At 50.8% G+C, this 22873-nt stretch overlaps 1 protein-coding gene across 5 annotated transcripts; it reads right to left on the reverse strand.

Annotated features, from left to right (window-relative positions):
* Positions 1-1538: 1538 nt before the first annotated feature.
* On the reverse strand, positions 1539-21620 carry Mthfsd (methenyltetrahydrofolate synthetase domain containing). Of its 5 annotated transcripts, none has more exons than XM_004665945.2 (8): positions 21571-21620; positions 18150-18253; positions 16553-16666; positions 14913-15026; positions 12196-12286; positions 8836-8948; positions 8415-8540; positions 1539-2653 (listed from the first exon to the last, which is right to left on the reverse strand). In XM_004665945.2, exons 1-8 carry the CDS (start codon positions 21584-21586, stop codon positions 2225-2227), a joined length of 1107 nt encoding a protein of 368 aa, XP_004666002.2. In that variant the 5' UTR covers positions 21587-21620; the 3' UTR covers positions 1539-2224. The 5 variants fall into 5 exon arrangements, with proteins under 5 accessions (XP_004666002.2, XP_044991106.1, XP_044991098.1 ...); XM_045135171.1 differs by lacking the exon at positions 16553-16666 and adding an exon at positions 16697-16810; XM_045135163.1 differs by lacking the exons at positions 16553-16666; positions 21571-21620 and adding exons at positions 16697-16810; positions 21010-21297.
* Between the last annotated feature and the right edge of the window lie 1253 nt (positions 21621-22873).

Consider the following 22873-nt stretch of genomic DNA (forward strand, 5'->3'; position numbering starts at 1 on the left):
CTCCAGATGCATGTGTCACCTTGTGTATCTGGCTTACATGGGTCAGGTTCTAAGGCTTCACAGGCAAATGCCTTAACTGATAAACCATCTCTCCAGTCCCCTGAAGTATCTTTTTTTAAATATTTATTTCATTTATTTGAGTGAGAGAAAGAGAGAGACAGAGAGACAAGAACGGCAGATAGAGAGACAATGGGTGTTCCAGGGCCTTCAGCCACTGCAAATGAACTCCAGAAGCATGCACCACCTTGCACATATGGCTTATGTGGGTCCTGGGGAATCGAACCTGGGTCCTTTGGCTTTGCAGGCAAGTGTCTTAGCCACATCTCCAGGCCCCCTGAAGGTTTTTTTTTTTTTTTTTTTTTTTTTGCCGTTCACGCAGATCGTCTTTATTAGCAGTCTGTAAAGCACCTCCCAGGGTCCCAGACCCACAACTGGAGGAAGCCTTGAGAGGGCTGTAGCACCAGGGACAAGCCAGAGCCTGAGGGCAAGATGTGCAGCCTTATGGGAGGGACTGGTGCCCTCACCTGCCCCCGGAGTTGCTCAGCATTGGGAAGCCTGGGGGAGGGGTAGCAGTCACCAACCCCTCCCAACAAATCAGTTTGATATGAGAGAATAAATAAATACATAATTAAGATTCCTCCAACTTCCTCCTCAAGAAGGAGCTATGGGGAGGGCACCAACCCCTCACAAGGCCCATGGGGTGGATTAAGGTGTCTTCTCCCTCCAGGTGATGGGGAGCAGAGAGAGCTTTGCAGCAGAGGGGCTGGGTTGTCCTTAGTAGTGGGGCCACCCCGTGACCTTTGATGTCTGGTTCTATGGTCGCCTTCTTTCCTCTACCTCGCCAGCATGGGGGTATGTGGGAAGAGGGTCACCACCCCCACCACCTGGCTCGGCCACTTTGGGGGGAGACGCGGTTCTCTCGCCCTGCCTTCCAGTCACCTGTCCCCTGAGGTATTTTTGATTAAGCTTACAACTGAGGACTCCCCTGCTAGAGGGTGTCATTGGGGTGGATCCTAAGGTGTATAAAGAGGCAGCTTGAGTGCGGGCTCAAGTGTGGGCATCTCTCTGCAGTGGAGGCTGAAGTGAGTCAGCTCCCTCCGCCATGATGGAGCTTCCCCTGAATTCTGTAAGCCTGAAAAAGCCTTTCCCTCCTGTAAGCTGCTCTGGCTGGGTGTTTGTCCAGCAACGAAAGTAACGGCAACACTGAGCAAAATTTAAAGGGAGATGTCAGAACAGAGTTAGGATGGGTGACCAGGAAGACGGCAAATGAGTGGCCAGGTGGCTGTGCTGGCCAGGGGCAGAGCAGCAGAGGGGAGGGCAAGCCCAGCATGGCACGAGCAGAGGCCAGCAGTTCGCAGACCACATCCTGGTCTCCACCACTCACCGCACGCATGACCACTTGTCTCTCCTCAACCAGCAAGTCTATGGCTGGATCTGCTTTCCAAAGTCTCTGTGGTCACTTTTATTGGGAGACAATGAGAAAACACTCCCCCGGGAGGCATAATGATATGCTCAACGACAAACACTTCCACAGCATGTACATCTGAAAGAAAATTTCTGCTCAGGTGTTTATTTTGACTTTTTGCCCAAGAGCAACTGCAAATGTGCTCCTGCTGAAAAGCCTAGCCTGCCGCAGAGACGCCCGTGACCTCCGCTCACTGGCACCTGACGCGTGATCGTGAGGCAAGAGCAGCTGACTGTTTGGGACCGAGAACTTGGAGAACCAGCAACTGTGCAACCCTGGGAGGATGCCAGGCCGCAGCCATGAGGCATGTTGGGCACTTGCTACCCAGGTGTCAACTAGGATTTGCACTGCATTTAGAGTACAGATTCCCCACCCCACACTTCTATGCCACGCCAAAGGCTCCCGAGGATGACACGGACGCTTTTCTGGCTCTGTCCTTGATGGCTCCTGCCATGGCCTCTCCTAGAAGGCCCTGTGTCTGCCTTCTCCTCCTTCTCCTCGCATCCTACACCAGTCAAGCCTCTACCGCTTGTTCCCTCTCTGTCCCCAGCCATCTGCCCCCAGCAGAACCAGAATGAGTCAGAGTTCACAGCTACCTGGTCATGCTGAGTACCTCCCCTACTTCCTCCCAGGTGAGAACATCTCACAAGCTAGCAGGTCCACAGCTGGCCACACAGGCTCTCTGGTTCCTCAGGAACAGCAGCAGCCAGTTCCTACTGGTCTCTCCAGCATGGTGGCTCTGCTCCTGGGAGCTACAGGTCATGTGTCCCTCCACTGTCTAGCTAGTGCCACCCGCAAAGTGTTGGCGCCCAGGTGTAGGTCTTGCAAGCGGGAGACGGCTTGCTGGGCTGTGGCCGGGTCTGGGTACCGCAGGATGGCCCTGCGCTGAGGTCCCTGCCAGGTGAGCCGCAAGGGTGCCACGCCCAGTTCCCGAAGGACTCTTTTCAGCTCGCTCACGCAGGTATCATGGGGCAGGTTCCCCACACATATGGTGGCAACCAGTGAGGTGTCCTCTCCCTGTGGGGACCTTGTCCGTGGCTGCTGTGCATCCTGTGGTCTCCTGGTAGTGCTTGGAGCTGGCTGCTGGCTGCTGGGCTCAGCCTGAAGGGTGACATCCTTCCCGGCCTGCCTCTCCCGGTCACGGAGGATCCTGAGAACTGGGATTTTCGCCAGCATCTCACAGCTGACCTGAAAAAGCAAGGAGCCTCAGCAATTCTCAGGGGGTGTGGAGGGACAGTCATATTGGGGCATGTGCCATGCACACAATCAGAGTAGAATTCTGACCACAGGCCACAGTGTACAAATGGACTGCATGCTAAATGGTCAGCTGGGCCTCCATCCATCCACTGTGTCATTTTTACTTCTGCACTACTGCTGATGGAACCCAGGGCCTCCACAGGCTAGGAAAGTACTATACCACTCTATGAACTACATCTTCAGCCCTTTCTTACTTTTTATTTTTAGACACAGTCTCACGAAGTTGCCTAGGCTGACCTTGAACTCACTCTAGCCCAGGCTGACTTCAAACTTGTGATCTTTCTGCCTTGACCTCCTCAGTAGTTGGGATGGCAGGCCTGGCCGGGCCTCAATGTTCTAAACAAAGACCACCAACCTGCAGCTCTGACTCCATCCACCACTCAGCTAGGTGCCACCTGGACATACTGAAGCTGCCTACACCACCCTCCCCATGTGCCGCCAGAACGGGCCTCTGTCCTCCCAGAGAACCAGGAAGTGCAGAAGCACAGCTAGGACTCCTGCATGCGGCTCCCCCCAGAAGCACTCCTGGGGCTGCTGGCATTAGGGTCATGAAGGGCAACCCCCGAGTACCCCAGCACAGCAGAGGGCTCCTGCAGCACGCTGCCTCTCTATGCTGGAGTGAGATCAGGCATTTGACGGCCACGGGGGCCTCTGCCCACTGAAGGAGTGTCTCTCAGACGTCTGCCAGGCTCGGCCTTGCATGCACAGCAAGGCGGGTGTGACGCCCCATGCCACAGTGCCGGTACTTTTGAGCAGCGGGTCATCAAGCTGTGGAATGAACAGCCCTCATGCCTCAGTGCCAACTACATGGGACTTGTCCACAAGGGTCACCCATGGCTCTGCCAGGGCTGGCACAATTGGCCATGGGTATCTCCCGAGAACCTGTGAAGGAGGCAGAAGGAGGCCTCAACCAACGAGACTCACCCTTGACCTCCATGAACAGACTCGGCTGGAGCCCTGAAGACCCTTGGCTTCGTCAGCGAAGGGCTGCCTGGGGATGAGCTGGCAGGTTAAGCCTGAACAATGATGCCTGGGTAGACCAGGAGTCAGGCTGGCCTGGTCCTTTCTGACAACTCTCCCTCCTCCAAAATGCTTTTGGGCTTTCTCTGGGGGCACAAGGTTGGTAAATGAGCCATGGCTGAGGCCAGCACCAGCCACTGCCCAGGGCTTCCCCAGCAGTGCTCCTGTCTGCGTGCAGACCAGCATACGGCTTAGATGACTGTACGCTTTCCTACAAAGCAAGCGGCTCCCAAGGCGTCCACTTCCTCACTGTATTTAGGCCATGCCATGAGGTCAATGGCTCCGCTCCTCAGTGAGGTGCTCAGCATTCCTTTGCAACAGAATCACTCCTTCCAAGAGCAGTGTGTTCTGTAGGGACTGACAGAGCCTCATGCAGCCGTCTGCTCCTTCACATGTTCCAAGAGGGAAACTTGCCCTGGCCAGGCAGTGGCTTTGGCGCTCCCCAGCTGTTGCCATTCCGGCCAGCAGAAGGGTGGGGCTGACGTCGGTGGCCAGCTGACAGAGGGCCTCTCTGAGCCAGCTGGATGGTCACAGGGCATGCTTGGTTTTTCCTGGCTGTCGATTTGGAACAGCCATTATGCTCTGTCAGTGTGCCATGTAAAATGAAAGATTCTCCTTGTTAATCAAACAGAAAACAACCTTTTCTGTCCTCTGTAACTAATCATTCCATCCTCCAAAACATCTCAATGCCAGCCTCACTGCACTGAAGCATGCAGATGTCAATCACTTGTAAGTATACAGTCTCTCACTGGGCCTGGTGATGCAGGCCTGCCATCCTAGCTACTCAGAAGGCCGAAGCAGGAGGATTTCAAGTTTGAGGCCTGCCTGGGCTCCATAGCAAGTTCACTACCAGCCTCAGCAACTTGGTAAGAACTTGTCTCAAAAGTAAGAATAGCGGGGCCCACGTGGCGGTGCACGCCTTTAATCCCAGGACTCAGAAGGCAGAGGTAGGTGGATCGCAGTGTGATTGAGGCCACCCTACATAGTGATTCCAGGTCAGCCTGGGCTAGAGTGAAACCCCACCTGGGGGAGGGGGGGGGTGAAGAAACAAATAAACAAAAAAAAGTAAGAATAAATAGGGATAGGTGTAGTGGCCATGCCTTTAATCACAGCACTCAGGAGGAAGAGGTAGGAGGATCACCATGAGGTCAAGGGCACCCTGAGACTACACAGTGAATTCCAGGTCAGCCTGGGCTACAGTAAGACCCTACCTTGAAAAGTCAAAAAGTAAGAATAAACGAAGAGCTGCCATAATACTCAATCCCCAGTAGTGCAAAACAAACTAACTCCAAAGAACCCCAAACAAAAACATAAAGAGATACTGACAGAAACAATGGCAGACAGATGGAAGGTTAATGTTGAAGTTTCTGTCTGAAAGCCTGTTCCTTGGAACCACATGGGGAGTCAAATCAACTCTCAGGACACATATTGCCAATCTGAAGACTTGGGCTCTGACCTCTGTGACCCAGCCACACTCTGCTTTTCCCTCTGGCGCTCACTGTCCTGAGCCACAGACAACAGACGGAGATCTCTAACTCTCTGTCACACTCAGGTGTTGTGTCTGGGCAGTTGCTGACAAGAGATCAACAGATACTTGAAGTATTTCTAATGTGACTTCCAGCACAAAGACAATCTGCTGTCCTGCAAGAGACCATAGCTGCTTGAGGAAATGCTTCTAGAATCTTCCAAACGGTGAAGAAGTCACTGCGCAGAGGAAGTAGCTTGAGGGAGGCCTGAGGGAAGCCAAGGCGGTTACCGCTGTCTTCTGCAGACACTGCTCAGACCTGGGGCCTCCGTGGACACTCCCAGGACAGTGCTCTACTCTTCCTTCAACGCACGGGTCCCCACAGTTGGCCCCAGTGTCAGCAGGCAGGAACGGCTCTACCTGCAGGGCTGCCCCCGGCAACCCTGCTTCCTGCAGGGTACAGGACAGGCAGTACTGGGTCTGGGTTCTCTAAAGTAGCCCAACCTCACACCAGCATGTGCCACATGGTACCCCAGCCAGACTGAGACGCTTCTATTTGGCAGCAGCATGGAAGCTGCTTAACATTTTCCCTGTGTACGAACAGCCGGCTTCCACTTGGGGGTCTGCCTCTGACCCGTGTCCTGCAGCTACAGTGCAGACCCCACCCGCAAAGCTCTGAGGTGTCCGCGAGCGGAGACAGCACATCACGACCTGATCCTACAAGGACGGCTCGCTTCACAGGCCAGAGTGCAATGTGACGACAGCTCTGCAGACCCCGCCTCAGAGCAGGATGCGTGCTGGTGGCACATCCCCCTGCTGACACTGATGGACAACCTGATCTCGTGGTTTTGACAGTGAAGATGGCAGCTGGTACTTGCAAGCACACCACTACGTGCTTTGCAGTGTCTGGCCCTGAAGTGAGAGGTACTGATGGTGCTCTCGCTCAGCAGATAGTGCTCTGTGGGTCCCTAAGAGGAGCAGCAGTGCCTGCAGCAGCCGGCAACTCGAACATCACCTGCTGGTCTCTGTGTCTAAACCTGTGATGCCTCAGCGGACTTTGGAGAGGGGCCAAGGAGACTTACTGCTGGAAACAAGAGGTAGGCATTAGGTCTGCTCCTCAGCAGGACTTACACTGCTTAAGGCAAACAAAGGCCTGGGTATCTAATGCTCAACAGGCTTTGTGTATTTAGGATGACAAGAAAATTGCTCATTTTGTACCCTTTCTTTAAGAGATGGACAGTGTTTACAAGATGTGCTATTCCAGATACTCCCAATGCTGGGGTTTCTTGTCAAGGCCATATGAATAATGAAAGTTTGCCTGTTGGGGAAAAGGTGGGTGTCCACAACACTAAGACCCCTAGACCCATGCACCCAGCGCAGGGCAATATGGGGGAAGCATATGGCTGGGTCTGGCTTCTTCTGAAAGGTGAGAGGTCACACGTATCCCACAGGTCCAGTGACTTTATCTGCTTTCCTTCTGTGTTTTTCTCAAGATCTAAAGAATGTAACCATGGCAACTCCACAATCCTCTTCCTGTAGGGGTTTGAGAGTCATCTTTCTCCACGGGCTGTGGCCACAGGCAGCTTCACTGGAGACCCACCCTGCTGTGCTCCCTGCAAAGCCTTGTCCCTCAGCTTTGAAGAGGGGCTGGCCCCGCAGTTCTGTCTGTGGGGGTGGCCTCCACTTCCATGACAGCTGTCGACCCATACTTCAAGGAGAGCCTGATTTTTTGTGAAAAAGCATACAACAAAGCCTTGATTTTCAGAATGGAGCAGCCACCTTCTTCCTGGTGCCTTTAGGGATCTTGAGAGGGCCCAACATCCACTTCCAGGTCTCTGTGCTTTTCGTCTGTGCTGTCTCAAGGCTAACTTGGAAGGCATGCACACACACAGATGCCGGCACTTACAGGGGAGGCCTCAATGTGCCATGCTGGGCCTATGGGTTCATGCTCATCCTCAGAGACCAGTGGTGACTCTCCTGCCCAGAAGAAAGGCACTTAAAAACTCAGGATGGCTGGGGCTGAGGGACAGGAGAACTGGACTTCATACTTCTATGTCTGATTGTTCATCAGGAGCACAACTTCTCCCTGCCTTCTCAGTTCTGTCTGATATCAGACACAGTGTGGTAGTTTGAAAGTATGGCCCTGTAAACTCAGGTGTTTTTTAAAATTGAGTTTGCGGGATGGACAGATGGCTTAGCAGTTAAGACACTTGCCTGCAAAGCCAAAGAACCCAGGTTCAATTCTCCAGGACTCACATAAGCCAGATGCACAAAGTGGTGCATGTGTCTGGAATTTGTTTGCAGTGGCTAGAGGCCCTAGCACACCCATTCTCTCTCTCTCTCTCTCTCTCTCTCTCTCTCTCTCTCGCTCTCAAGTTTAAAAAAAAATCATTTATTTATATATATATAAAGTTGAGTTTGCAGCTTTAACCTCTAGCAGGCAGACCCTGCTACAGGAGGCAGATCTGAATTCCAGACAAAAGGTCTGAGCCCTGGCAGGGCTCCTGCTTGCTGCTTTTTGTTGTTTACTGGCTGTTTGGTTGTTTCTCTGAGTGGATCTGTGAAAGGGAGACAGATTCCTTTGCCACTAATGGAACTTCCCATGGATCTGTAAGCTTGAAATACATCCCTCCCTCCCATAAACTGTGTCTGTTTGGAAGTTCATCCCAGCAGTGTTAAGTACAACACACAGCATCATGACCTACAGGGACAGATTCCTGCCACAGCGTGACTGATGGCAACCACTGCTGAAGCCTGGGCCACTGAGGAAGTCACAGAGGGGCTGACTTGGGAAGGCCCTGCCCTGCCTTACACACCACCCCTTCTGCTTAGAAGCAGGCAGCAGTAGAGGAGTCTGGATTACAAGAGAAAGTTGGTGGCAGGGCCAAGCAAATCCTGCCATGGCTGTGTGTGTGTGTGGGGGGGGGATGGAAACCACACGCTCTAAAGAACGAAACACACTGGTAGCAGAACAAGAGAGAGAAGGCCTCCCATCACTTCTGTCTGCAGCGAGGCCTGGAGCCTGGGTACTCAACTGAAACGCCAAGGTTCCTGAGCAGATTCTCAGGCCCCAGCCTGGGGCTGTGACTCAGAGCTCACAGGTAAAACTGACACCCAAGCACACATGCTGTGGACAGCGGCTGGGTCACACAGGGAGCATGGTGAGACCCACTACGCTAGCCAAGGTCAACCCTAGCAATGACTTACCTTGGACCACATGACCCCTGCTGGCTTTGGGCGCGTACAGCCTGTGGTGATGACCCTGGTGGGAGTGAGGATGTAGTCGACCGTGAGGTCATGGTCTTCCAGGAGAGCCTCGCTGATGTCCACGACCTGATCAAAGAGAAGGGGGGTAAGGAGTTGACTATTGCCAGGGTTACTTCAGTACCCAAGGGGGACTGAATGGCTGGAGCACCCCAGATCTGTTCAGTGCATAAGGCTCAGCTGCTACGACCCTGCAAGCCCATCTCAGCTCATCAACACCTTCATGGCAAGCTGTGATAGCATCTCCCGAGTGCTGGGATTAAAGGCATGTGCCACCATGCCTGAGGTGGGAGGCCACCTCTCCCACCCCTTGCTTGACCGGAGCAGCTGGTAGGGGCCCCGCTGACCCATCTGCAGGAAGCACCTGGCAGTCGTGGACGATGGTGACCACTGGCGTCCCCTCGTGGACTGCTCCCATTGACACCATCATGGCGTATTCAAGATCGGCATAACCTTCTCCCTTCCCAATTCGCCATCCTAAGAAGTAAGGCCAAGCATCAGTGTCGTGATGGGTTCCAGCATGCCAGGACGTGGTTCCCGGCAGCTGTCTGTAGAAGGGACAGAAAGCCAACACCCTGCCATCCACAGAGGCCAACCATAGCAGCAGCCCCTAAAACTGACTTGTAGTGTCAAACACTGAAAGTGCACAGTGGTTAAAACACAATGGAAAAAAAAGTGACCAGAGAATCCTGTAAGCATCACACAGGCAACTAACTAAGCTGGCAGTTGATGAGCTTGGTGTTGGCAAGCTGAAGGAAAAAGCAATGAAGTGCCAGGTGTATGGGCAGAGACCTACATTTCCAGCATCAGAGACTGAGGCAGGAGGGCAATGAGTGCATGGCCAGCAATGAGCTATGCAATGCGCTCCAGACTGGCCTGGGTCAGCTAAGCTGTAAAACCCTGTCTCAAAATAAAAAGTAAGGAGGGGGGGGGTGGAGAGTAGCAGTTGTTTGCCTATGAAGCCTAAGGACCCAGGTTTGATTCCCCAGTAACCATGTAAGCCATATGTACAAAGTGGTGCATGTGTCTGGAGTTCGGTTGCAGTGGCTGGAGGCCCTGGTGTGCCCATTCTCTCTATCTGCCTTAATCCCCTACCCTCAAATAAATAAATAAAAATATTTTTGTTTAAAGCCGGTCGTGGTGGTGCATGCCTTTAATCCCAGCACTCGGAGGCAGAGGTAGGAGGATCGCTATGAGTTCAAGGCCACCCTGAGACTCCACAGTGAATTCTAGGGAGAAAAAAGAAAAAAGCTGGGGCATGGTGATGCATGCCTTTAATCCTAGCACTCGGAAGGCAGAGGTAGGAGGATTGCCATGAGTTCGATACCATCCTGAGAATACAGAGTGACTTCCAGGTCAGCCTGGACTACAGTGAGACCCTATCTCAAAATAAAACGGGGGGTGGTGATGGGGGGAGGGAGAGAGGTACGTGCGCTGGAGAAATGGTTTAGTGGTTAAGGTTCTTGCCTGCAAAGCTTAAAGACCCAGGTTCGATTCCTTAACCCATGTAAGCCAGGTACACAAGTGTCTGGAGTTCATTTACAATGGCTAGAGGCCCTGGCACACCCACTCTCTTCCTTTTTCTCTCTCTCTCTCAAAAAAATAAAATAAAAAAGTAAAGAGAGGGGTGGGGATCCAATTCAGTGGCACAGCACTTGCCTAGCATGCACGAGGCCCTGGGTTCAGTGCCCAGACTACAAAATGAAAAACTAAACAGAGAAGGTGGAGCACACAGGAATCGGCCACATGGCCCAATGGGCCTGCTGGCACTCCTGACTGCGTGCTGGATTCTGGGGAAAGGGGTTCTCAAATAGCACCAGACTCCCAAAATGCAGAATTAGGGTTCCTCATGCACTGCCCCTGTGCCTGGCAAGTCTAGTCCCTTCCAGGTCACACCCAGGTGACCTTGGTCAAGCTCCTCTCACCTCACTTCCGCCAGGCGGGGCTCTGCTCCTCCCCTGGGGCAGGGACACTGTCCAGGGAACGGTTCAGCTCAGGTGGCCTGCCTGGAAATTGAGCTCTTGACCACTGCACCCCTCTTGGGACAGTGAGCACCTCTGAAGTGCCCACCTACCCAGTCCCTCCCGAGGCTGAGAATTTATGGGCAGGAAATGTCTTTTTTCAGGTGGGCTTTGTATTTTCTAAGAAGTTACTTTGCGTGGCGTTGCCCTAACATTTGACTGGGACTCTGCAGATGTGACATTTTATCCCAACCTGTCACCTGCCCTTTACCAAATCTGCAGCCGTCAGGTTCAACTCCTTGAGCCTGGATATCCCCATCATAAAATGAAGGGACCGTGTATTATTTCAAACCCGACTGTGTACTTAGTTCATTAAGTACTTGTGGGGCAGGAGCAGGCGGGCATGGGGGCACATGTTTTAATAAAAGCTAAATAAAGAAAAACAACAAAAGGACAGTTCGTGAAAACACTGAGGTTTTTTGTTTTTTGTTTTTTTTTTAAATAAGGAGAGAAAGAGTTTGGGCATGCCAGGGCCTCTTAACACTTTGTGCATCTGGCTTTATGTGAGTACTGGGGGATTGAATTTGCATCACAAGGCTTTGCAACCACTGCCAAGGCATCTTCCCAATCTAAGATTCCTGATTCATTAGTACCCTGCCTCAGAAGAGAAATGATAGCTCTGAGACCAGGACTGTGGCCAACAGATATGCGATGCCTTCTGTGCAACACTGGCACAGGGCACACTGAGTCCAGCGAGGCCAGAGGCTGAGCTCAACTGGACTCATGGTCACGGACCCACTCTGGACGTGGGAGGACTGCAGCAGTCAGTGAGCAGGCTCTCTGCTCCTAGTGTGAGCAAGCCTAGCAAAACTACCCTGTACTGCAGACCCACTTTCTCACTGCGGACCACACATGACTATGGCACCATGCACCCTGAAGAACGGGGAACCAGCCTGGTGTGGTGTGCATGCCTTTAATCCCAGCACTCGGGAGGCAGAGGTAGGAGGATCACTGTGAGTTCACGGCCACCCTGAGACTACATAGTGAATTCCAGGTCAGCCTGAGCTAGAATGAGACCCTACCTTGAACACCCCCTCCCAAAAATGGGAAACCATATCAAACCTATGAAAAATCATAGCCATTCACTAGCCAGGGTCTCAAGTCACTGTGGCCATTCATGAGGAACCCTGCGCAACTGGTCAACACAAAGACGCACAGCGGTGATTCTTCCCTGTGCCTCTATCACCCAGGAAGCAACAGAGCACAGCTCGCACCAGCATCCCTTCTGTGACTGTGGAAAAGAGATGCGTGGGGCAGGGGCACAGGTGTCCGCACTAAGGACTCCTGACAATGCTTCTTGGGGAAAGACCTGAGAACCTAAATGGACAGAAGGCAGTTTTGCTACTCAATTTCCTAAACTTATACATGGATGTTTTATATTTTATATTGGAGGCTATGTAAGTGGTGGCAGTTAGAATAAGTTTTTTTCTTTATACATTTCTGAACTAAAAAGGGAACTCCTAGTGGTTTTTGCCAAGTAGACTCCTGGGGGGGAGGGGCATTCCTTCAGCACTCTGCTTCCTGGCCACCATGAATCAAACCTGGGTCCTTAGGCTTCACAGGCAACACAGCAACAGAAAGTTAATACAAATGACAGACACAGCGGCTGTAAGCTCCAGGTGGCCACATTTCAAGACAGAGAGCAGACAGAGTGGCAGCCTCAGAAACAGATGTCACACGGAGATGTCCTGTTTCAATCTTACCTTTCTCAGACACGGCAACAGATCCCACCACAATTAAGTCCACAAGGACTCTGGAATCCAAGCCTACAGGGACACTGAAGTTCCGCACACCCTGCAACGGGAGATGTGCAGCTCACAGTTTCACCACAGCTGTGTCCTTGCTTTGGAGTTCTACAGCAAAGAGCATCTAGGGTGGCTCCCTTCCAAGACTGCCTCACAGGATGCTGTTCTGGGGGATATAGTCCCAGAAACCATTTGAAGGTATGCCTCCCAGAACTTCTTCCCAGGAAGGTGGAAAGGGGTGACTAACAACACAAAGTCAAAGAAATCCGATTTCATTGTAGCAAAGCATCTTTTTCCACAAGGCAGAAGAGCACTGTGGGAAGAACTCAGGTGGAAGCTATGCATAACTGAGGCTAGACCCTTCTTTTTTTTTTTTTTTTCGTGTGCTTTGTTGTTCTTTTTATTTATTTTTTTTTTAAATTTAATTTATTAGTTTTCTTTTCAGTAAATACAGGCAGTTTGGTACCATTATTTAGGCTCATCTGTGATCTACCCCCTCCCATTAGACCCTCCTTATTATTGAAAATGGGTCGTGCATTGTGGAGTTAGCCCCCAGTTATTAGTATGATAAATGTCTCTGCAAATCATGACCCAACATGTAACTCTGACATTCTTTCCGCCCCCTCTTCCGCAAGATTTCCCTGAGCCATGTTGGGTTCATTTTTGGTCTGCTTCAGTGCTGAGGTGTTGGGGGCGACCCTTCTTATTAGTAAGTCATAGGACTTCAGTAGGTTAAACCTCTGAGCTGTGTGTGTATCAGAGCAAGACAGGGATACCAGCCGCCCCTCGTGGGCCCATGTCAGAATTAAATGAGGTCACAGAAGTTATGTACCTTACAACAGACATGATCAGTGAACACTCTACGACTGGTGGTTTGAATGTAAATGTCACCATACCCCAGGTGTCTGTGTTTAAGCTTCCTAAGTGTCCCCACCTGGAAGTCTTTGGGAGGTGGAGCCTGGTTGTAGAAGGTGTGTCACTGGGGACAGATCTGGAGTCCAGGCCTAAGGGCTGTTCAGAGCCACCTTGGGCTCTGGCTGTGTGCTCTCTGTGCTATGGATGTAGGATGAAGTGAGGCAGTTTCTTCCACCATGATGAAACTTCCCCTGGAAACCGTAAGCCTGAAATGAACCCTGTCCTTCCATAAACTGCTTTTGGTCAGGTGTTTGTCCCCACAATGAGAAGGTAACTTCAAGGACGACACACATTTCCAGTGTCTTTATGTAGCATGCTCCCTTCAGAAAATGTAGAAGTACACCACTCAACCAACTACCAGAGGCCATGCACAAAGCACAAGGTGGCTACACTGTTCTGGGACAGCCGGGGCATCTCTTGTATTATTCAGCAGTAGCTGTCACTTGGTACAAGGTCTGTCACTGAGGACCTGACAGGTCCCTTCTGGGTCAGGCTGGGTCTCCGTGCTGGAACACTCATATATATGTATATGAGCATGGCAGCTGCCCTGCAGGAGCCTCGTGCTCCCCGTGCCAGCGCTCTCCCCGCCCTGCTCTCCCCGCTTGGTAGCTGTGGAAGCAGGCACCTCCCACTCAGGGCATCACAGGTTTGCATCAGGGAAAACTCACCAGAACTGGATTTCCCCTTTCTTCTCAGTGCTAAGGATGACAGACAGGGCCTTGTGCGTGTTGGGCAGGTGCGTTACAGAGTTACACACCTGGATTTTTATGGCTTATGTTGAGACAGTCTTGGTATGTAGCCCAGGCAAGACCTTAACTTGCGAGTCTCCTGTCCCACCTTCCTCAGTCGCTGATTGCAGGTGTGCGCCACCAAATCCCAGCTTCCTTCCCTTCACTTCTCAATCCAATCAATCACTACACATCTTTGTAAGCCAAGCCACACAGAATTCTATCTTTGCAATAAGATAAAAGTAAATTTAAAATCCTGTATTTTTTATGCATTAGACTTAAGGGGAAAATCCCCTTAACAGGGAGTATTTTTTCTTCTGAGTAGGTTGGGAATGAGATGACATGGGATTTACTTTAGGATTCTTTAAAAGTCACCATGTTTGGGCTGGAGAAGATGGCTTCGTGGTTAAGACATGTGCCTGCAGATTCTAAGGACCCGGGTTTGATTCCCTAGTACCCACATAGGCCAGATGCACATGTGGCACATGCATCTGGAGTTTGTTCATAGTGGATAGAGGCCCTGGCAGGTTCTCTCGCTCTGTCTGCTTCTTTCTATCCCTCTCAAATAAATAAATAAATAAATAACTTTTTAAGTCACCAAGTTTTATTTAGACTGTAAAGTACAAGACAAATTCTGTAACACTGTGGCTTTGTGGAATTGTGAAGTACTCAATAAAACCTACTCATATAATGGTTACTACTTGATTTAGAATTGGCAAAGCACTTTGCAGTCCAGCATGTATTGGAGGTGGCACCAGCCAGGCCTTCACAGTGTGATTGACCATTAACTGAATAGGCAGGAAGTAAGCACCAGAGAACAGCCCCAAAGCCACCACAAGAGGGCGACAGAGTGCCTGATACTGGCTTCAGCTCTTTAACAAGGAAATTGGCCAGTGTGGTGTAAAACAGTTACTTGAACTTTCCTGTATATGTTTGTTTGTTTGTTTTTTAAGTCAACTCTGAGCAGTGCTATTTTACTCTTCTTACTCAGAAGTTTCAGCAGAGGATGGGGAAACTGCTCCCAGCACTCACCTGAGAGGTGGCACATTTTCTCAAGATGTCTTTAGTGGCTCCAGGGGGCGGTGTGATCCTATTAAACAGTCCAGTCCTCAGTCGTGGGGTTGGGACCAACAATGTTTTTTTGCTCTTTTAAGGGAAACACAGTCAATAAATTACAAAAGCAATTTACACCTTTTGTGAGAGGCAAATTTCTACACCTGGGGCATCACATCAGGGGCTGGCTCTCACCCAGCTGACCTGTGCCAAGTTCCTAGGCTTCTCAGGGGCCACTGGGAGGACCCCAGGTGCCGCACAGCAGGGGAGGACATTCCCACAGAATGGCCTGCACTCACAGTGCCCTTCTTTACTGTGCTGGGTTATAAGTTCCAGTTCAAGACACTAGCTTTCTGCCTGGGAAGGTGAGGCAATAGTGTACAGGCTCATGGGCTGCACCTGCTCAGCCAGGGACAGCTTAAAGAACAGGAGCCTGCTCTTCCCTGCTCCTGTGTGGAACGCCCCGCCTGGCTGAGGACTCTGCCATGTGACTTCACAGCAGCAGGGGACAAGTAAGAGTCACCCACAACCTACAGCAGCACAAGGCTGAGTTCCAAAAGCCCTGTACCATGGTCACATCATCAGCAGAAACTTGTTTGAGCAAATCACCCACTTTATTAAATTAATGGGTCATACGGGTTATGACTCTGTCTGTATTCAATTTATTTGCTTATTTTGGTTTTATAATTACTTAAGTGCTATGAGCGTTAAGATTTATACCATGTGCTCTGCTCAAATGTTGTAAGTTAAATTATAATAAATTAATTTAAGTCAACCCTGGAAGAAATTTTTTTCTGTTCTTTGAGAGATGTGGTCCATACATTTAGGTTGAGAAACTGCTCCAGCATATATTTTGGGACACATTTGTTAAGATTTCTTACTGATGAATTTTTCCATTTCAAAGAATTATAATGTTACAAATGTAGCAAAAAAGACTCAGCCTTAGACACAAAATAGCCTGGATATCCATGACCTTGCAGTGCCTGACACTACCTACACAAGACCCCCATAATAGGATGAAAAGATGATGACATAAAAATAAAAGGGAAAAATAAAAATTAAAAAAAGAGCCGGGTGTGGTGGTGCACGCCTTTAATCCCAGCACTGGGGAGGCAGAAGTAGGAGGACTGATGTGAGTTTGAGGCCACCCTGAGACTACAGAGTGAATTCCAGGTCAGCCTGGGCTAGAGTGAGACCCTACCTCAAAAATAAATAAATAAATAAAAATAAAAATAAAAGGGAGACTGAGAGAGAAGGGGAGGGGATATGATGGACAGTGGATGTGTGAAGGGGAAAGTGGAGGGAGGGAATTATCATGGTTTATTGTCTGCAATTATGGAAGTTGTCAATAAAAAAGTTTAAAAAGAATCAGCCTTGAGGACTCTCCCTCTTCTGAGAAGCTTACAGCATCGCTGCCCACCACCCTTATCTGTGTCCCTTTAACTGTCAGGCCTGATGAGGGCTGAACTGAGTCTGGTGGACTGCTCTTGAGAAATCAAAGGCAGGGATACAGTCTGTGGTGGAGTCCCAGCACTGCCCATCCAGTGGACTGTATGTGCTGACCAGCCAAGGGGAGCGAAAGCCTGTGGGGCCAGGACAGCCTGGTGAAGTGGGATTACCTCCAGTGCCAGCAGCCGGATGCCTTCCAGTGGCTTGTCAGGGTCCACTTTCACTTCCCGAGTCCTGGCAAAGACTTCCAGGTCTCTGATGCTTTGGCAAGCCAGGTAAGACCCCTAGTTAGGCAAAGACAGAGCAGCACTCACCTCCAGCACAAGGAAGCGGGCGTTTCTCTGGGGAGCATCAGGATTTACTTTAATGGTTCTGGCCAGGCTGAACGCCTGCAAGCGTGGCAGATGCTCTGCAGCGCGAGGAGCGCCCTGTTTAAATGTAACTGCATGTCACTTTGAGGACAGTCCCCAAGCCAAGTACAGCCTGCGCATCGTGGCCCAGCATCCACCCAGCCAGCAGCATGAGCTGATTTGAAGACAGGAAGCCAGCTCACCCAAGGAGACACCTAAGAAAGCGCAGGGTGGAAAGGAGCTGACCCAGTCACTTGTTTTGTCCTGGAATAAAACATGCACTCCCCAAAGAGTGCAAGTCCTGCACGTGGCATGTGAGCAACTTCCACAGAGACCTGTGCTGTGTCAGCCCCACAGGAGGAACAGGGCCCCGAAGGCCCGCCCCTCACTGACCAAGACAGAACTGGTTCCACACCACCTTGGACTTCTTCCCTTACTTCATGTTTCTCCCCAGGGCAGCAAGCTGGAAGACCATTCCCCCGGTAGCCACTACAGTCATGAAAAAGGACGACTTCAGGACTGCTCAGCTAAGGACCAGCACTTGGCTGGCTTGGGGGAAAAGCCCAGTTACTGTGTGGCTGAATAATGGGGTCCTTCAGTAATGGGGGCATTTGGCGTGTTTTCACCAATGTTTCCTTGCTTTCAGAAAAGACAACAACGACCTGAGCTGTGTGACACTGCCTCTCTGAATACTCTCATCAATGGACACCTTGGGCTGTCTTCTGTAATGGTTTATACTGACTGGCAACTTGGCAACACCTAAAGTCTTCTGAGGGATTAGGTAAGCCTCTGGGCATGCCTGTCAGGGACAACACTGATTAGGTTAATTAAACTGGAAAGACCCCTTAATGGTGGGCAGCAGCATCCCATCAGCTGGGGTCCTGGACTAGAGAGCTGGCTAAGCAGCACTCGTGGCTCTCTGCTTCCTCACCATCGACTGAATGTGACCAGCTACCCCAAGCTCCCACCGCCACACCTTCCCTGCCATGGACTGCGACTTCACATTGCAAGGTGAAATAAACATTTCCTCCCTTAAACTAATTTTGGTCACGAATTTTGTCCCAATAATGAGAAGGTAACTAATATATCTTCTATTTGGAACCATTGGGAAACTGAAACAGAGTTGGAAAAGCTATGCATTGCTCCCCAGGACATTAGGGGACCAGGATTCCCTTGGGGGCATGTGCTCCATAAGGGGCTGAGGGTAGCTAGTGCCCCCTACTTGGAAGACACTGCCAGCCAGCCCTGCCCTGCATGGGTGTGGCCTGGGGGGCAGTACATGGGGCAAAGCAGCCTCTAGGTCATCTTGGTTTCACATGTCTGCTCACTGTGCCCTAATTTGAACCCAGGAAGCAGAGAGACTAGTGTAATTCAGGAACAGCTTGCTCATCTAACCACCCCAGGAATGTTTCCATACCTTAAAGTTAGGAATCCTGTGATGGACAGGTCGGGGAAAGTCAGCTATATTGTGTGACTCCATGTAGTCCCAAATGCGTTCACGGATGTCCTGCTTGGACATACCTATGACAACAAAGGACTGTGACTCACTGATAAAAAGAAAATGCCCAGACAGGTGTGGTGACATACACCTTTAATCCCAGCAGTTGGGAGGTAGAAGTAGGACAATCACTGTGAGTTCAAGGCCAGCCTGGGACAACAGAGTGAGTTTCAAGTCAGCCTAGAGTGCAATCTTTCCTTGAAAAAACATTTTTTAAAAGGAAATGCTACCACACATGTGGCCCAGGCCATGTGTACATATGCTCCAGTGACAGCCTCAGCCCTGCACTGGAATTAATGACCTTGCCAGACCAGATCCGGTGCCTCCTCAGGGTCCTGCACATATATTTCTGCCACGAAGTCCCATCAGCAGAGAAAAATGTTGCAGCTTGCTTCTTTTGGGAAATGATAACATACTATACACGTGGCTGCACATACATTTACACTCTTATTTTCAATACTGGGGATTGAATCCAGGGCCTTCAGCATAGTAGGCAAGCACTCCAGCAGTGAGCTATATACTCAGCCCCTTTATTTGTTGAGACAAGGTCTCACCAAGTTGCCCAACCTGGTCTCGAACTTGTATCCTCCTACCTCAGTCCCCTAAGTAACTAGGATTGCAGATGTGCGCCACCAGGAGCAGCTTGAAGAGTCTTCTCTTAGGGAGCGCAGTAGTGCTCCCAGGACCTCGTTCGAGCTAGGCAAGCACTCACATCCAGCCCTTTCCTTTTCCTCCCAGCGCTGCGGCACACTTCAGGGCTTTCTTTTCTTTCTTTTTTTTTTTTAATTAATTAATTAATTTATTTATTTGAGAGCGACAGACACAGAGAGAAAGACAGATGGAGGGAGAGAGAGAATGGGCGCGCCAGGGCTTCCAGCCTCTGCAAACGAACTCCAGACGCGTGCGCCCCCTTGTGCATCTGGCTAACGTGGGACCTGGGGAAGCGAGCCTCGAACCGGGGTCCTTAGGCTTCACAGGCAAGCGCTTAACCGCTAAGCCATCTCTCCAGCCCAACACTTCAGGGCTTTCAACAGCCTCGTTTGCACTCGAACAGTGACCCACACCCTCAACCTGGCATTTCTTACTTAAAAGAATACCTGACAGATTAGTCAGGACTAGCACAGAGGGCACTTTTGTCCCTTTAAAAAGCTACATAGGGGCTGGAGGGATGGCTTAGCGGTTAAGGTGTTTGCCTGCAAAGCCTAAGAATCCAGGTTCAATTCTCCAGATGCCACATAAGCCACATGCACAAGGGGGCGCATGCATCTGGAGTTCGTTTGCAGTGGCTGGAGGTCCTGGTGCGCCCATTCTCTCTTTCTGCCTCAAATAAATAAATAAATAATTTTTTTTTTTTTTTGAAGCCACATGGGGGCTGGAAAGATGGCTCAGAAATGAAAGGCATTTGCTGCTTGCTGGCAAAGGCTGACAGTCCAGGTTCAATTCCCCAGTATCCACATAAAGGCAGATACACAAAATGGCACATGCTCCTCTCTCTTTCTCTCAAATAAATAAATGAAAATAATTTTAAAAAATAGACTGGTAATAGATTGATATTGTATATATGTAAGTACAATGATTGTTATGGGGAGGTAATATGGAGAATGGAATTTCAAAGGAGAAAGTGTGGGGGGGAGGGAATTAACATGGGATTTTTTAATAATCATGGAAATGCTAATAAAAATTTAAAAAATAAATAAATAAAAATAGACTGGAAGATGGAAAATACAAAAAAAAAAAAAAAAGACTGGAAAGATAGCTTTGCAGTTAAGACACCTGCCTGCAAAGCCAAAGGACCCAGGTCCAATTCCTCAGGATCCACATAAGCCAAATGCACAAGGTGGCACATGCATTTGGAGTTCATTTGCAGTGGCTGGAGGCCCAAGCACACCCATTCTCCCCTCTCGTACTTTCTCTCGTAAATAAATAAAATTCAAAATGGCACATGCATCTGGAGTTCAGCTGCAGTGGCAGACCTTAGTGTGCCCATAAGTTCTCTCAAATAAGCAAATATATACTTTAAGTTACATGGCATCACACTGTAGGGACAGGTGAAAATTATGCAAGCAACACCAGCTTTCATTCATACTGGGCAAGCGTTCTACACCGTTAGCCCTGCTCATTTTAAATCGGTGTGTTGCTCTACACAACGAGGCTGGACCTGAATCTCCCAGACAAAGCACACACACACACAGGGCTCCTTTGCTAGTCCAGAGCCTGGTGAGACTCAGTCCATCCAAATACACCCCTGACTGGGCACCTGAGCCACTGCAGAAATGTTGCATGCAGATGCAGTCGTGTTTGGACAACATGTCTCTAAAAGTGGAGACTGAGTCTATGCAACAATCAGCCTGGTGGGGCCCCATGTCAGAGCCCACAGCCATACAGAAAGGTGAGCTCAGCGGGAGGACTCACGCCTTTAATCCCAGCTCTTGGGATGCTGAGGTAGGGAGAATAGCTGAGTTCAAAGCCACCCTGAGACTACATAATGAATTCCCTGTCAGTCTGAGCTAGACCCTACATCAAAGGGGGGGGGGGAATTGAGAGATGGCTTAGTGGTTAAACTGCCTGCCTGGAAGCCAAAGGACCCAAGTTCCCTCCTCTGGTCCCGCATAAGCCTGATGCACAAGGTGGTGCATGCGTCTGGAGTTTGCAGTGGCTAGTGGCCCTGGGCCCATTCTCTCTCTCTTTTTCTCCCTCTCTGTAATAAATAAGAATAAATTTAAAAAACAAAAGGTCCAACGTTTATACTGGTCCTTCCTGCTGGCAGTTTTGCACGCACTGGTCACTGCTGAAGAGCACAGCCTCCCAGTGTCCCCAGCCAACTCCTGCTCTTCAGGGCCAAGCTTCGGCATCAGCCGTGCCCTCAGCAGGAGCCTGAACCTCTTCTATCCCGCCAACCAACTCTGGCGACGAGTCTGTTCTGGTTGCGGCCCTGGACCTAAGCTACGGATGCACTTAAGCACTACAGGTGCGACGCCGGGCGCTCGGTCAGCAGGGCCCCTGGTCACAGGGCGCGACCTCCTGCAAGCCAGGGGCTCCGTAGGTAGGAAGCTCTGGAGGACCAGGCTGTGGGGGGGGGGGCGGTTAGTGTACCGGCCAGGGGCCCCCTCCACCGCCCCCGTCCTTCCTTCCCGCGATCAGCATCCGGATCCGGGTCCCGCCCCGCCCCGGCCCCCAGACTCCCGAGGCGTCATGCCCGCCAGGGTCGCTCATGCCCGGCGCGGCCTGGCTTGTCCCGAGACTTCCCGGCCCTGTCTCCTCCGCGCCGCCGCCCCCGCCGCCCCCGCCGCCCCCGCCGCCCGCCTGGGACTTCCTCCGCTGGGCCCCGGGGACCCCTCACCCGCCCTCGGCTCCATGGCCGCACGTCACTGCGCGGCGTCTCCGGTGACCCAGTTGGCGCGCCGGATGACGTCAGGCCCGCGCGCCTGCGCACTGGCGCGAGCGTGTAGCGGAAATGGTCCGAGTGCGCATGCGACTGTGGCCTCGGGGACCTGTAGCTGGGGTTCGTGTAGGGTCCTGGGCGAGTGGCGTGGGCCTCGCTGACCGGCGTGTCAGTGCTCTGCACGATCCTGGGCCGTAGAGGCCGCCGCACCTTACGCACATGCTCTCCCACGCCCGAGTGCTAACCCTGGGATCCTTCAGTAAGAAAGAGGATGTCCGTGGGCTGCATGGGACACACATGTATTGTATGTAATGTATATGTGCATATACCCACATAGTCCACATAATATACATATATGTCTATATATCACGTAGGTTTTGACTCAGGGATTGTGGGGTCCCTGATCAATAGACCCAACACCAATAAATTTGTTATCCCAAAAGCAGGCATGGTGGCACACACCTTTAGTCACAGCACTGGGGAGGCAGAGGTAGGAGGATCACCGTGAGTTAAAGGCCACCTTGAGGCTACCTAGTGAGTTCCAGGTCGGCCTGAGCTAGTGAAACCTTACCTTGAAAAACCAGAAAAATAAGATAAATTTTAGGTTACCCCAAATTCTTGTCTTAAGAATTTAAAGAATCAAAATCCATACACCAGAGGGTAAGGTATAGACAGATTTTATTAGATTAAGAGAAGGAAAGAGGAGGAAGTTCACAGAGATCCCACCATGAGGGAGGCAAGAGGAGGTAAAGACCGCTCTGTGATCCAAATTGGGGTTAGTTATAATTCTGAATGGGGGCTGGGCTAACCAGCCAGGATGCTGTTTTAGAGCTGAGCTTAACCAACTACAATGTCAGGATCAGATTTAAATCTTCTAGGAGATGGTCCTTCCCAGGGAGGGCCTCTGGCTGTTCAAGGAGAAACAGGTCGAGGGAACTCCTTAAACAAGAGATAAGGATGCTAGGCGTGGTGATGCAGCCTTTAATCCCAGCATTTGGGAGATTGAGGTAAGAGGTGAGTTCAAGGCCACCCTGAGACTACATAGTTAATTCCAGGTCAGCCTGGACCACAGTGAGACCCTACCTCAAGAGAGAGAGAGGAGGGAGGGAGGGGTAAGGAGAAGCCAGCTTCTTCTCTGACCTCTAACGAAGTGGAGGCTGCCAGGACCGGCCCATAGACATTGCTGCTTTTGACTTTCAGGGCCCAGTCATCCTAAACTTATGTAGTTGATGTAGTCATTGCTTGAAGAAATTAAAATGTA

Source organism: Jaculus jaculus, chromosome 1 (genome assembly GCF_020740685.1).
Source record: "Jaculus jaculus isolate mJacJac1 chromosome 1, mJacJac1.mat.Y.cur, whole genome shotgun sequence".
Lineage (NCBI taxonomy): Eukaryota > Metazoa > Chordata > Mammalia > Rodentia > Dipodidae > Jaculus > Jaculus jaculus.